We start from the raw sequence: 14,203 nt of genomic DNA on the forward strand, positions 1-14,203 counted from the left end.
CCTGTTTCTACTAAAAATACAAAAATTAGCCAGACATGGTGGTGTGCACCTGTAGTCTCAGCTACTCGGGAGGCTGAGGCAGGAGAATCACTTGAACCTGGAAGATGGAGGCTGCAGTGAGCTGAGAGCTGCCACTGCACTCCAGCCTGGGTGACAGAGCAAGACTCTGTCTCAAAAAAATACACACATACACACACACACCCCAAGGGTCAGCTCCATAAGGAGAATTAGGTAAGTACACAATCATAGCAGAATACTTTATCAATTTGTTCCAATAATTAAATAAACAAGTTAAAAAGAAAATAAAGGGTTTAAAGACAATGGATAAATTTTACCTTGTAGACACAGATCTTTTCATCCAGTAACTGGAAAACACACATTAAGATAGAGGAATCATCTGCAAGTGTCGGCAATATACTGATCCTCAAGGCAAGTTTCAATACATTTCAAATAATATAAATTACACAGAATATTCTGATCATAGTTCATGTCGGAAATTGACAATGAAATGAAGGACTTTCCAGAATTAAAAAACATAATTGTAAGAAACAGATAAATAAAAAGAAAATATTGGATATAAAATTTTTGAACTGAACATTTAATGCTACATATAAAGTGAGTGAAAAGCAGCTAAATCAGGACCTAGAAAAATGTGCTACTTCAAAAGTATAAAAAAGGAAGGTCGAAAATTCATAAGCTAAATACACATTTAGTTAAAAAGCAAAACACACCAAAAGTAGAAAAAATAACCAATGAAATAAAAATTACAATACAAGACTCAGTAAAGAGTAGATTCTTTGAAAATACAAACTCGATAACCCCAAACACGTCTGATGAATGAGACGGGAGCCACAAGTACCAGGAGCAGAAGAGGAGGCATCACCACATATCCTACAGATATCAAAAACAGAGACATTTTTATGCCAATAAAACTGCTAATTTTGTTCAAATATAAAAATTCTTAGAAAATGACAACTTCCATCTATTTTGTGTGTGTGAAGTTCTGAAAGCTTTTTTTTTTTTTTTAGACTGGTGAAACTCTTCCCCCAGAGAAGACTTCAGGCTCAAACATCTTCATCAGCAAATTACGTCAAAATTTAAATAAAAATTATTTTTCCGGAAACTAGGAGAGAAAGAGAACATGTGTGTGGATGTACAAGTGTGAGCATGTGCGTGTATGTGTGTGAGAGTGAGAGAGCATGTACACACATTCTCAAACTAAGGCATAGGCTGGATAATGAAAACAGGTTTACATCATCCTCAGCAAACTAACACAGGAACAGAAAACCAAACCATGCATGTTCTCACTTATAAGTGGGAGCTGAACAATGAGAACGCATGGACACAGGGAGAGGAATGTCACACACTGGAGCCTGTGGGGGGTGTGGGGGGAAGGGGAGGCAGAGCATTAGGACAAATACCTAAGGCATACAGGGCTTAAAACCTAGATGATGGGTTGATGTGTGCAGCAAACCACCATGGCACATGTATACCTACATAACAAACCTGCACATTCAGCAAATGTAACCCAGAACTTAAAGTAAAATTGTTTTAAAAGTTTAGTGTAAGAATTTGCATGCTCAGTCCACTCAGTCCACATATGGATTTAAAAACAAAAATGTTTTTAAATCCATATGTGTAAGGTCTGTACATTAATTAATATTGTTCTATTAATTTGTCTTTTTTCATAGTGTGGTTATCAAAAGAGCTTTTTTTTTTTTTTTTTTGAGACGGAGTTTTGCTCTTGTTACCCAGGCTGGAGTGCAATGGCGCGATCTTGGCTCACTGCAACCTCCGTCTCCTGGGTTCAAACAATTCTCCTGCCTCAGCCTCCTGAGTAGCTGGGATTACAGGCACGCGCCACCATGCCCAGCTAATTTTTTGTATTTTTAGTAGAGACGGGGTTTCACCATGTTGACCAGGATGGTCTCGATCTCTTGACCTCGTGATCCACCCGCCTCGGCCTCCCAAAGTGCTGGGATTATAGGCGAGAGCCACCGCGCCCGGCCCCAAAAGAGCTTTTTCTTATTTTTAGAACATAAACCCTGAAGCATTTAGGGTAAACTATGAGGTGTAAATTTGTATAATGTGTACAAATCTTGAACAGATCAGGAAAAACACCTAAGTGTAGAGAGACAGCAAATAAGGTAATCTTTTAACATTTGCTGATCCCAAGGATATATTCCTGCACCTGTACTCCAAGTGCAAAATCACATCAATTTTTTTTAAATAGTTTACTAGTTTCCTTGGGCTGGCATGACAACATACCATGAACTAGGTACCTTAAAACAACAGAAGCCTACTGTCTCAGGGTTCTGGAGCCTAGATGTCCAAAATCAGTGTTGGCAGGGTGGTGCTCTCTGAAACCCAGGGGCACCCTTCGTTGCTTCTTTCTAGCTCCTGTGGTTTGCTGGCAATCTGTCATTCTTTGGTTTGCAGCTATGTAATTCCATTCTCTGACTTTACTGTCACATTGCATTCTGTTTATCTCTGTCTTCATGTGGCCATTTATTTTTGTTGTTGTTGTTATGGAGTCTTGGCTCTGTCACCCAGGCTGGAGTGCAGTGACTTGATTTCAGCTCACTGCAACCTCTGCCTCCCAGGTTCAAATGATTCTCTTTCCTCAGCCTCCCCAGTAGCTGGGATTACAGGCTCCTGCCACCACACCCAGCAAATTTTTGTATTTTTAGTAGAGACCGGGTTTCACCATGCTGGCCAGGCTGGTCTCAAACTCTAACCTCAGGTGATCCACCCACCTCGGCCTCCTGAAGTGCTGGGGTTACAGGCATGAGCCACCACACCCAGCCACAGGTGGCCTTTTTCATATAAGGACACCCGTCATTAAGCTGGGGGGCCCACCCACTCCAGTGTGACCTCAACTTAACTCCTCAACTTAACTAATTACATCTGCAACAACCTTATTTTGTTACCCTATAAAGGGGTTAGGACTTTACCATTTTTTTTTTAGGGTTGAGACACAATTTAACCCATAACAGTAAAAATCTGTTTTTATTGATATAGAAATATATTCTCTCTATATACATTTATTTTACGGTCTAAACAAATGGTATAATTGGAGGAGGGGGATGAAAAGAGGTTGGCTAACGGACACCAAATTACGCCTGGGGAAGGAATGGGTGCTGGTGTTCTGTAGCATTGTAGATTGAATATGGTTAATGGTTAAACCTTATTGTGTTTTCTAAAAGCTAGAGGAGAGGATTTTTGTAACTTTTAAGTTCAGGGGTACATGTGTATTGGTTCGTTATATAGGTAAAGTCGTGTCACAGGCGTTTGGTGTATAGAGTTTTTCATCTCCCAGTTACTAAGCACAGTTCCCGACAGCTGTGTTTTCCCGACCCTCTCCCTCCTCCCATCCGAGGAGATTCTGAATGTTCCTAACACTACAAAATGATACATGGATGAGGAGATGGATATGCGAACTACCCTGATCTGATGGTACGTATACACGTACCAAAATACACCATTAGCATGAGTCAACTAAGGAAAGCGTGATTTTTTTTTTTTTTAAGTCACATCCCGGAATCATAGTATCAAAGATGTTTCTGCCCTAGGTCAGAGGGGAAGCTCAGGAGAGCAGAGTGGGCCTGGGTCCCACGGTTCCCGGGAAGTACCCCCACCTCGCCGCTGTCTGTGTTCTCCGGCTTCTTCCACGTTTGTGTCAATAGCTATGAAGAATCTAACAAGCACATTCCCACCCTCGAAGCTCCAAGGCCTCCATTCCTGGCGGGTGTTATTTTCTTGGCATTTGCGTGTGGCCCCTCCCCCACCTCTCCTCCCCATTCTTCCCACAGGTCTCAGGCCCAACTGAGAGGCAGCGTGTAAGTATACAGGGCATTCATCCACCCCACTAACAGGAGAGACGGAAAAGGCGAGAAAACAGAACGGAGAGGCCTGGCCGTGGCGGATCCCGACCGAGAAAGGAGGCAGAGCGGACGGGGAAAAGAAAAGGAAGGCCCAGAATAACAAAGGAAATCAGCACACAAGAGACGCACAGCCCAGCACGACGCGCTGACTCACCGCTCCACGCCTTCCTGCTCCTTAGTGATTGGCGGCCGCAAGAGAGAGGAAAAGATTCGTGACGCCACCTGATTGGCTGATGAATTGCTCGCTTCTGATTGGCTCAAGAGGGCTTTTGATGAACGCATCCAGAAAATATGTGAAATGAAACTGACGCCGCCCAGTGAGGAGGGGCTGGTCTAGGGCTTTGCTCCCAGTGTTCTGCAGAGCCGGGGTTGTTTCGGGCTGAGGTTCCCATTTAGTATTCCCGGGGTTGCTGGCTGCAGAGGTGTTCCTCCAGTCTCTCCAAAATGGTTCATTGGAGAGTGGGGGTGGCTCTGTTCATAATTTAAATGCTTAATTCCTTCCTACATCCTAAACTCCTGGAAACGTGACGTGGCTCAGCATAAGCCTAATTTATTCCATCTCAGTGGCAATATTCCCCACATCTAATAATATGAAAATAAAATGTTGAAGATGTTGTGACACACCATTTTTGCCGTGACTAAACCTATCGTGCAAGTATTTATTTTTCTCTTTTTTTAAGATAATGTCTCTCTCTGTTGCCCAGGCTGGAGTGCAGTGAAGCGATTTCGGCTCACCGCAACCTCCACCTCCCAGGTTCAAGCAATTCTCTTGCCTCAGCCTCCCGAGTAGCTGGAATTACAGGCATGCACCACCACGCCCAGCTAATTTTTGCATTTTTAGTAGAGACAAGGTTTCGCCATGTTGCCCAGGCTGGTCTCGAACTCCTGCCCTCAAGTACTCCTGACCTAAAGTGATCCACCAGCCTTGGCCTCCCAAAGTGCTGGGATTACAGGCATGCACCACCACGCCCAGCTAATTTTTGCATTTTTAGTAGAGACAAGGTTTCACCATGTTGCCCAGGCTGGTCTTGAACTCCTAACTTCAAGTACTCCCGACCCCAAGTGATCCACCCGCCTCGGCTTCCCAAAGTGCTGGGATTGCAGGTGTGTGCCACTGCGCCTGGCCTAAAAGAACTTAATGGATATCTGCTACTGTCTTTATGCATATGCAGAACAGGTGCTAAGTTTTTCAGACATAAGGTCAATATTTCATCATTGGGCATGGTTTTCATTCTATTTCAGCTTCCCTATAATCATTACAGGCATCTTCTGAGTTCATCCCAAACCTCAGTGTTCTAGGAGCTATGCTTTTACAATCACAATTTTACTTCCTCCTTATAAGAATCATCAGTTCAGTGTTATGATGACGATGATCCTGGTTATGAAATACGGAGTGTGGAGAACATAATGAAAAATGTAAGGAATTACTGTAATCATAACACAAGTCTCTCTGGTCCAGAACCTAGATTGGGCCATTTCTTGCCTCTTTTGTGAAATGCCTTTTCACTGTTTTCCTTTTATTTCTATTGGTTGTTTTCTGTTTTTATTTGCATGAAGTACTTTACGTATTCTGAAACAGTGGCTTGGTCAGTTATGTATGATGCACATATTTTCGTGTATCTCATCCCAGTTTGTGGTTTGTAGTTTTTTTAATAAGGACCATTCACGGCGGCTGGGCACGGTAGCTCATGCCTATAATCCCAGCACTTTGAGAGGCCGAGGCGGGCAGATCACCTGAGGCTGGGAGTTCGAGACCAGCCTGACCAACATGAAGAAACCACAGTCTCTACTAAAAATACAAAAAATTAGCCCAGCATGGTGGTGCATGACTGTAATCCCAGCTACTCGGGAAGCTGAGGCAGGAGAATCACTTGAACCTGGAAGGCAGAGATTGCAGTAAGCTGATCTTTTGCCATTGCACTCCAGCCTGGGTAAAAAGAGCGAAACTCCATCTCAAAAAAAAAAAAAAAAAATAGACCATTCATGGGACAGTTTTTATTTAAAATGAAATCAAGGTGATCAAAATTTACTTTGTTTTATAAATTTGAGGGCTTGTTGACAAAAATCATTCCCCACTCCAACTCATGAAGATATCTAATATTGTCTTTTAAAATATGGCAGAGTTTTGCATTTCACACAAAAGTATTAAGTCACTGGTAATTACTTTTCTCTAAGGCAGGGAGAAGGGATTCATTGTTTTTCCATTTAAATACAAATGGTGCCCGCTCCATTGAATGAATAGTTCAACAACTCCACTGCCCAGCAATCTGTTATAAACCACCTTTTCATGTTTGCCTACGTTTGTTTCTGGGTTCTGTGTTTTGTGTCACTGATTTGTTCATCCATGTGCCAACAAGTCTTATTATCATAGCTTTTTAATTAAATCTTTATACGGTTGGTCCAGTTCAATCATCATTCCTACCTCCACCTACCTGTGCTTTGGGAGTCTCTTGGCTTGTACTAGTCCCTTCTGTTTTCCACATACATTTAGGAATTATATTTTGATATAAAAATTTCTATTGGGATTTTATTGGCATTTCACTGAATATAAAGGTCTATTTGGGAGTATATTAACATCTTCATAATCATAATAATTTCTGTACAAGAATGTAATGTTATCCTTCATTTTTGAGGATCTTTTATGTAAAACTGTATATTGCATTCAATAAGGGAGGGGAGCACTACACACTAGGGTCTGTTGGGGGGTAATAGGGGAGGGACAGCGGGGGGTGGGGAGGTGGGGAGAGATAGCATGGGGACAAATGCCAGATATAGGTGAAGGGGAGAAAGGCAGCAAATCACACTGCCACGTGTGTACCTAGGCAACAATTTCGCATGTTCTTCACATGTACCCCAAAACCTAAAATAAAATAAAATAAAGAATTATTTCTAGTTTATATTTTTCTTGGAACTGCACATGGCATCCTTTAAAATTTAAATTCCAATTAAATTTTTTTTAGAGAAATACATTCAGATATTTATGTTGATTTATATTCACCAAAGCTGCTTTGAATCCTAACAATTTATCAATAGAATTGAGGGGAGAGAGTTTGCATGGATATTCAAATTATCTCAAATATGACAATTTTGCCTCTTTCTTTCAGATAGATCCCCTTTCTTGTCCCAGTGAATTGGTACACTGTGTTGAAATAATAGTGGTGATGGAGGCCTTGTCTGTTCTGTGTCTTATTGTCAGGGGTCTTCTTTCATCATTTTCCCATCCATTATGAGATTATTGGTTGCTTTTGCTTTTTTGGAACCCTTTACTGGGTGAAGGAAATTCCTTTATTTCCTAATTTACAAAGATATATCTAAAAGCTTGACTACATGTGGACTCTTTTATATTTCCCCTCTTGCACCTATTAGATGCCCCTATTTTTCTTTAATCTGTTCAATATGAGGAGTGATATTCATCAGTCATACCCAGAGCATACTCCCTCGTGACTAAAGCAGAGACCCGCGCATGGGAGTGAGTCATCAGTCATCGTTAAAGGTCTCCAGGTGATTCCAATAGGTAGTCAAGCCGGGACCCCTGGGTGGAGGATCTAGGAAGTGCCTCTGCAAATTCCATCACCTGTTAAACATGCCTTTGGTTGCATTCATTCCACTAATATTTGTGGCTTCCCTCAGATTTGGAAGGATCGTTGCCAGGTGGTGACGTAGACTAAACAGCGTAGTCCCCTTATGGACCTTATAGTACAGATGGTTATCCGAAATTGAGGTTATTGGTGGAGAAGTTATTTCCTTCTGGCACTGCCCAAATCAGTTGTTTTGGAGGTTCTTGGTTAGATGCCCCATGAGCTCCGACATCATAAACCTGGTCTGGACTGTCTTCTAATCAGCAGACCCTGTTTAGTCCTGGGTGGAGAAAGACAACTGGGGCATGTGGGGTAGAAACACCCAGGTGCATCAGTATTTCCCTTCCATGGCGAAGGTTATCAAGGACCCACCTGAGCCAACAGAGAGGGGAATCAGCTGGCTGATCACGGGGCAGGCACAGGCTTTTTCTTCCCACTTCCTGGTTTGTTTGCTTTAGACCAGCTGGGGAGCCCTGGTGTCAGCGTTGGTGAGTTACCTCTCTGGCCGATTTGCTTCTTTGGATTTTAAAGTCTTTTTTATTACATTGTCACATCGGTTCTCTAGCTTTCTCTTTGCTTAGAAGCTGGAAATAATATGGTGGGCGATAAAATGACTGAAGTTACTATGGGCGAGCTAAGCTGTTTTACCTTTTCCAAATTTACATGGGTAAACCTGTGTCGTCCTTTTTTTTTTTTTTTTTTTTGCAAACTTAGTTGACACATAAAATTGTATATATTGTCTCGCTCTGTCACCAAGGCTGGAGTGCAGTGGTGTGATCTTGGCTCACTGCAACCTTTGCCTCCCAGGTTCAAGCGATTCTCCTGCGTCAGCCTCCCAATAGCTGGGATTACAGGTGCGTGCCATCATGCCCAGCTACTTTTGTATTTTTCAGTAAAGACGGGGTTTTTCCATGTTGGTCAGGCTGGTCTCAAACTCCCGACCTCATGTGATCCTCCCACCTCAGCCTCCCAAAGTGCTGGGATTGCAGGCATGAGCCACCATGCCCAGCCACATATATTTTTAAGGAAGCTCTGAAGCAGAGTCACTAGGCATAAAGCTTATGGAATATTCCTTGAATTGTCCTATGTAATAGTATAAAATCAGAAACACCTAAAGACTGAGAAGGGCATGATTACATATTTCTGGTGCATTATTCTCAACACACTTAAAAAACCATGGCTTAAAGAACACAGCTCATACATCAGTGTTTAGGGAATTATGAACTGTTTTGAGTCTAAAGGTATCTCCACTTTCTTAGACAAACATATCACTAGAAGGAAATACAGTTGATTCCTGAACTCAGAAGCCTCTTTGAATAAGTATCAGATACAAGGACAGGGCTCAAAGAAAGGCAGTGGTGAAATAGAAGTCAAAGGAGGGAAGAGTTTGGGAATTTGGGGAAGGGTTGGACTTGGTGAGGTTTAACTTACTAATCTCTAATCAAATTGTTCACGCGGGGGGAAAAACACCTAGATCCAAGATTTAAAAGAAGAAAACACTTGTGTTACACAAATGTGTCTCACAGATTTACAGTGGACCCTTGAACAACACAGGTTTGAACCGCACTGGTCCACTTATGTGAAGTTTCAAAAATAAATCTATTGGAGAAGCTGGGAGGAGATGTATGACAACTTGTAGATGAACCAGGCAGTCTAGAAAGGTCTAGAAAATGAAGATATGTTGCGAACGCATGCAATATAGATGTTAGTCTACTTATGCGTTAATTGACTGTTTACTGATAAGGCTTCTGGCCAATATTTGGCTATAAGTAATCAAGTGTTGGGGAAGTCAAAAGGTATACATGGGTTTTTGACTGCCCGGGGGCTGGCACCACTGACTTCTGGGTCCAGGCGTCAGCTGTATTTCTCCCTCTAATACATTTGTCTAAGAAAGTGGAGTTACCGCCAGGCTCCATGGCTCACATCTGTAATCCCAGCATTTTGGGAGGCTGAGGTGGGCAGATTACCTGAGGTTGGAAGTTGGAGACCAGCCAGACCAAACATGGAGAAACCCCATCTCTACTTAAAAAAAAAAAAAAAATACAAAATTAGCCGGGCATTGGTGGTGCATGCTTGTAATCCCAGCTACTTGGGAGGCCAAAGCAGAAGAATTGCTTGAACCTGGAAGTCAGAGGTTGTTGTGAGCTGAGATTGTGCCTTTTCACTCCAGTCTGGGCAACAAGAGTGAAACTCTGTCTCAACAACAACAGAAAAAGTGGAGCTCCCTTTAGACTCAAACAGCTCATATTTCCCTAAACGCTGTTACATGAGCTTTTTCTTGTGTTCTTTAAAGGATGATTTTTAAGTGGGTTGATAATACATAATAATGCACTAGAAATATTTAATCATGCCCTTGGCAGGCTTCAGGTGTTTCTGATTTTATAGTATTATGTAGGATAATTTAAGGAGTATTCCATAAGCTTTATGCCTAGTGACAGCTTCATAGGTTCCTCAAAAAAAAAAAATGCAATGTTAGTAAGTATATGTGTATTAAAAACTCTTATTACTTACTTTTCCCAAAAGGCAAAATGCTTTTTTATACCAACATTTCATGCACTCATCTGACCACATTGCAATGCTTTTTTTTTTTTTTTTTTTTTTTTTTTTTTTTTTTGGAGACAGAGTCTCACTCTGTTGTCAGGCTGGAGTGCAGTGGAGCCATCTCGGTTCACTGCAACCTCCACCTCCTGGATTCAAGCAATTCTCCTGCCTCAGCCTCCCAAGTAGCTGGGACTACAGGTGCATGCCACCACACCCAGCTAATTTTTGTATTTTTAGTAGACAAGGGGTTTCATCATGTTGGTCAGGCTGGTCTCTATCTCTTGACCTCATGATCCACCCACCTCGGCCTCCTAAAGTGCTGGGATTACAGGTGTGAGCTGCTGCACCGGCCTAGAGTTCTTAAATCAGTGATAACTTTAAAATCTTATCTCTTATATGTTATCTTCATCCCTTGCTCCTGTCTACATATTATTCTTCAAAGGTCAGATACACATCTGTTTTTATGAAGCCCCAGAGTCACTAAACATAAAGCTTATGGAACATTCCTTAAATTATCCTATATAATAGTATAAAACCAGAAAAATCTTAAGACAAGGGCATGATTAAATATTTTTTAAATATTAAGTCCCAATTGTACCTTAAAAAGACTCTGTCTGGTATTTGGTTCATCTTAGCAGCTTCACTGCTGGTTTCTTTATGCTCGACAGCCTAGTTACAATTGAGTATCTAGTTAGGTTAATTTCATGGTTGGAGATTGAGCAGTTTAGCTTCCAGCAGATACCTGCCATTCTCCAACATTCATTTACTCCCCCAAAGGGACTATTAATCCTTTGTTCTCTGTGTCAAAGCATTTGCCATAAAACCCCGGAGACGTTGGCCAATCCAGTCCACTCATGTCCGATCAGCCTGGCCAACACGGGGAAACCCCATCTCTATTAAAAATATATAAATCAGTTGGGTGTGGCAGCGTGTACCTGTAATCCCAACTACTGGGGAGACTGAGGCAGGAGAATCACTTGAACCCGAAGACAGAAGTTGCAGTCAGCTGAGATTGAGCCATTACACTCTAACCTGGGCAAAGAGAGTGAAACTGTTTCCAAAAAAAAAAAAATCTAAGTGAGAGCCTTGACTGTGTTGGGTCAAGGCTCTGGGATGAATTCTTCAGACACAACTCTGCAATCTCGACTTCTCATGATATCAGGATTAGACTGACATTGAAACTTACAGGTATAGGGGCTCAAGGGGTTTGGAAATGGGTCAAGGGAAAAGAGAACTCAGAGGTGGCAGGTATGCACATGCTTTTTTGGGGTGGCATTTTCACACGTTTGCGTGTGGGGCACGTCCTTCACAGCAGGAGCCTGTCCAGGGGCTACAGTGTATGGGTCCCTACTCAAAAGGAGAGGAAGCTGGGGAACCTCTGCAGAGGTGGGGTACAATTGGAGAGGCGACCTACGTGTCTGTAGGCGATACCACTCAGCACAGTGGGGAGGAAGACCTCTTGGGTCCAGGAACTCCAAAGGGCAGAGAAGTTTACAGCTGGCACATGTTGGGAGCAGTTTCGTGAGGTATGCAAAGCAGGCGGGCTCACGTGGCTAAAAATCTGCTCGTTTGGTCTGTGTTTAAAACAATTGGATGGCCGGGTACGGTGGCTCACGCCTGTAATCCCAGCACTTTGGGAGGCCGAGGCAGGTGGATCACGAGGTCAAGAGATCGAGACCATCCTGGTCAACATGGTGAAACCCCATCTCTACTAAAAATACAAAAAATTAGCTGGGCATGGTGGCGCAGGCCTGTAATCCCAGCTACTCAGGAGGCTGAGGCAGGAGAATTGCCTGAACCCAGGAGGCAGAGGTTGCGGTGAGCCGAGATCGCGCCATTGCACTCCAGACTGGGTAACAAGAGCGAAACTCTGTCTCAAAAAAAAAAAAAAAAAATTGGATGTATAAAACACTTGAGTTTGAAGCCAGTGGGCTTTATGCACTAACAGACTTCAGCCTAGAGTGAACAACTAACCTAGGGGCTGCCCTGAGCTCATTTATCTAGTAATGGGACAGAATAGAGTACATCGTAACTTAGATTTCTTTTCAGCAGCATACAAGACCACACACAGCCCATTTGCTTATTATGATTACGGTTGCATCTTCATTAGGAGGCCTTATAGATATCCTATAGAGTCCTTACAGGTATCAATGACATACCTTCAAGGAATAGTCATTGTAAATACCGCCAGTTGCCATACAGATGATTTTGGCATAGAGGAGTTTCGTATACAACAGCATATCTGGTGAGAGACCCTAAACGTAGATTTCCAGCCAGCCCAGGGGTGACACTCACTTTCAAAAGAAACACTTTCCCTCCAAAGTTCCTGTATTACACCCAACTCCCAACCTATATGCCATTTGCTAATCAGGGATGACTTTTACAAGAAGAATGTTCCCTTCTGACACAACTGGTGTTTTACTTTAATAGAACCTTGGAGTTTGCCAAGATCAATTCAGAAGGTCATTGTCCTGGAAAGAAAGCGTTCAGGCCTATTGCTGATGGCCTATCAGAAAGGCGCTCCCGTCACACCGCAGGAAGTTTCTGTGATGTCAGCTTTGAATGACTTGACGTTACCGTGTGCCTTGATTGCCTGATTCCACGTCTGTTTTTTTAGATCTCGCTCTTATTCCTCGAAATCCCTTCTCTGAAGTCTGCCTTCCCTGGAAAAGCAAGATGGCAGAACCGGATTCGACTGACTTTGACCTGCTGTGGTATCTAGAGAGTCTTAATGATAGGGAATTTCAGATTTTTAAGAATTACCTGCAACGCATGATTTATGACTTAAACCTGCCGAAGGTTCCGCAGATTAATTCAGAGACGCCCAAGGAACAACTGGCTGCCTTGCTGGCGATCTCTTATGAGGGGCAGCACATATGGAATATGGTCTTCAGCATCTTTGAAAGGATGCATCAGAACGATCTTTGTCAGAGGATCACTGGCAGACGCAACCGTGAGTGGGGTGCCGAGAAGGGTGGGCAGAGATCGGGGGCCCTTCACAGGAAGCTTGGCGTTAGGCCTTTTTTGTTTGTTTGTTTGTTTTCCGGTAGGGTTTTGGGAAACAGGTGGGGTTGGATCATGTGAATAACTCCTTTAGCGGTGGTTTCTAAAACGCTGGTGCACTCGCCACCTGAACAGAGTACACAGTACTCAGTGTGTAGTCTTCTACCCCTCACCCCCCTCACCCTTCCGCCAAGTCCCTAAAGTCCAATGATTCATTCTTACACCTTTGCGTTCTCACAGCTTAGCTCCCACTTATGAAAACACACAATGTTTAGTTTTTCATTCCTGAGTTATTTCACTTAGAATAATGGTCTCCAGTTCACACTGGAGAAAAATCTGTTCAAAGACAGTATTCACTTATAAATATGTCAGGATGGTAAGTCATTACATTATACTTTTAAAAAAGGTAATCAAAAGAGGAGTTCAATGAATATGTAAAACAGAGGACACACACGCGCGCACACACACACAGACACACACGAGTGCCATATAATTCTGTACTTTTCCTACTAAAATCCAAGGAAGTATTTGCTGCATATGCCATTATTTCGTTTCTTTTTATGACTGAGTAGTAGTCCTGTGCATGCACACGTGCGTGTGCGTGTGTGTGCGTGTGTGTGTGTAGTCACAGTTTATCCACTTGCTGATTGATGGGCACTTGGGCTGGCTCCATACTTTGCAATTGGGAATTGTGCCACTATAAACATGTGTGCAGGTATCTTTTTGTATAATGACTTTTTCCTCCGGGTAGATACCAAGGAATGGGATTTCTGGATCAAATGGTAGTTATTTAAGGAATCTCCACAGTTTTCAAGGTGGTTTACACTCCCACCAGCAGTGTAAAAGTGTTCCCTTTTGACCACATCCACTCCAAGGTCTACTTTTTATATTTTATTTTTTATTATGGCCATTCTTGCAGGAGTAATGTAGAATCATATTGTGGTTTTGATATGCATTTCCCTGATCATTAGTAATGTTGAGCATTTCACATTTTTATTTTCTCAAGGACTGTAGGATATTGGCCATCTGTGTATCTTCTTCTGAGAAGTGTCTATTCACGCCCTTACTTCACTTTTTGATGGAATCAATTAGCTTTGTGGTTTTGATACGTGAGTTTTCCATACCTAAAGAACCAGTCTTCAGACCTGGAAGTCACATGAGGATGGGATGGATTCAATGTCGGTCACATCCTGTCTC

General features: G+C 42.5%; 1 protein-coding gene across 1 annotated transcript in view; it reads left to right on the forward strand.

Moving 5' to 3' along the window:
* Positions 1-12,679: 12,679 nt before the first annotated feature.
* NLRP11 (NLR family pyrin domain containing 11) overlaps positions 12,680-14,203 on the forward strand; it is a 30,757-nt gene continuing 29,233 nt past the window's right edge. Inside the window, exon 1 of the mRNA XM_064380752.1 lies at positions 12,680-12,956. Within this exon, the coding sequence (XP_064236822.1) occupies positions 12,680-12,956 (277 nt within the window). The remainder of the gene's footprint in view (positions 12,957-14,203) is intronic.

The sequence above is a fragment of the Aotus nancymaae genome, unplaced genomic scaffold (genome assembly GCF_030222135.1).
Source record: "Aotus nancymaae isolate 86718 unplaced genomic scaffold, 86718_ANA_hifiasm-v0.15.2.pri h1tg000028l, whole genome shotgun sequence".
NCBI lineage: Eukaryota > Metazoa > Chordata > Mammalia > Primates > Aotidae > Aotus > Aotus nancymaae.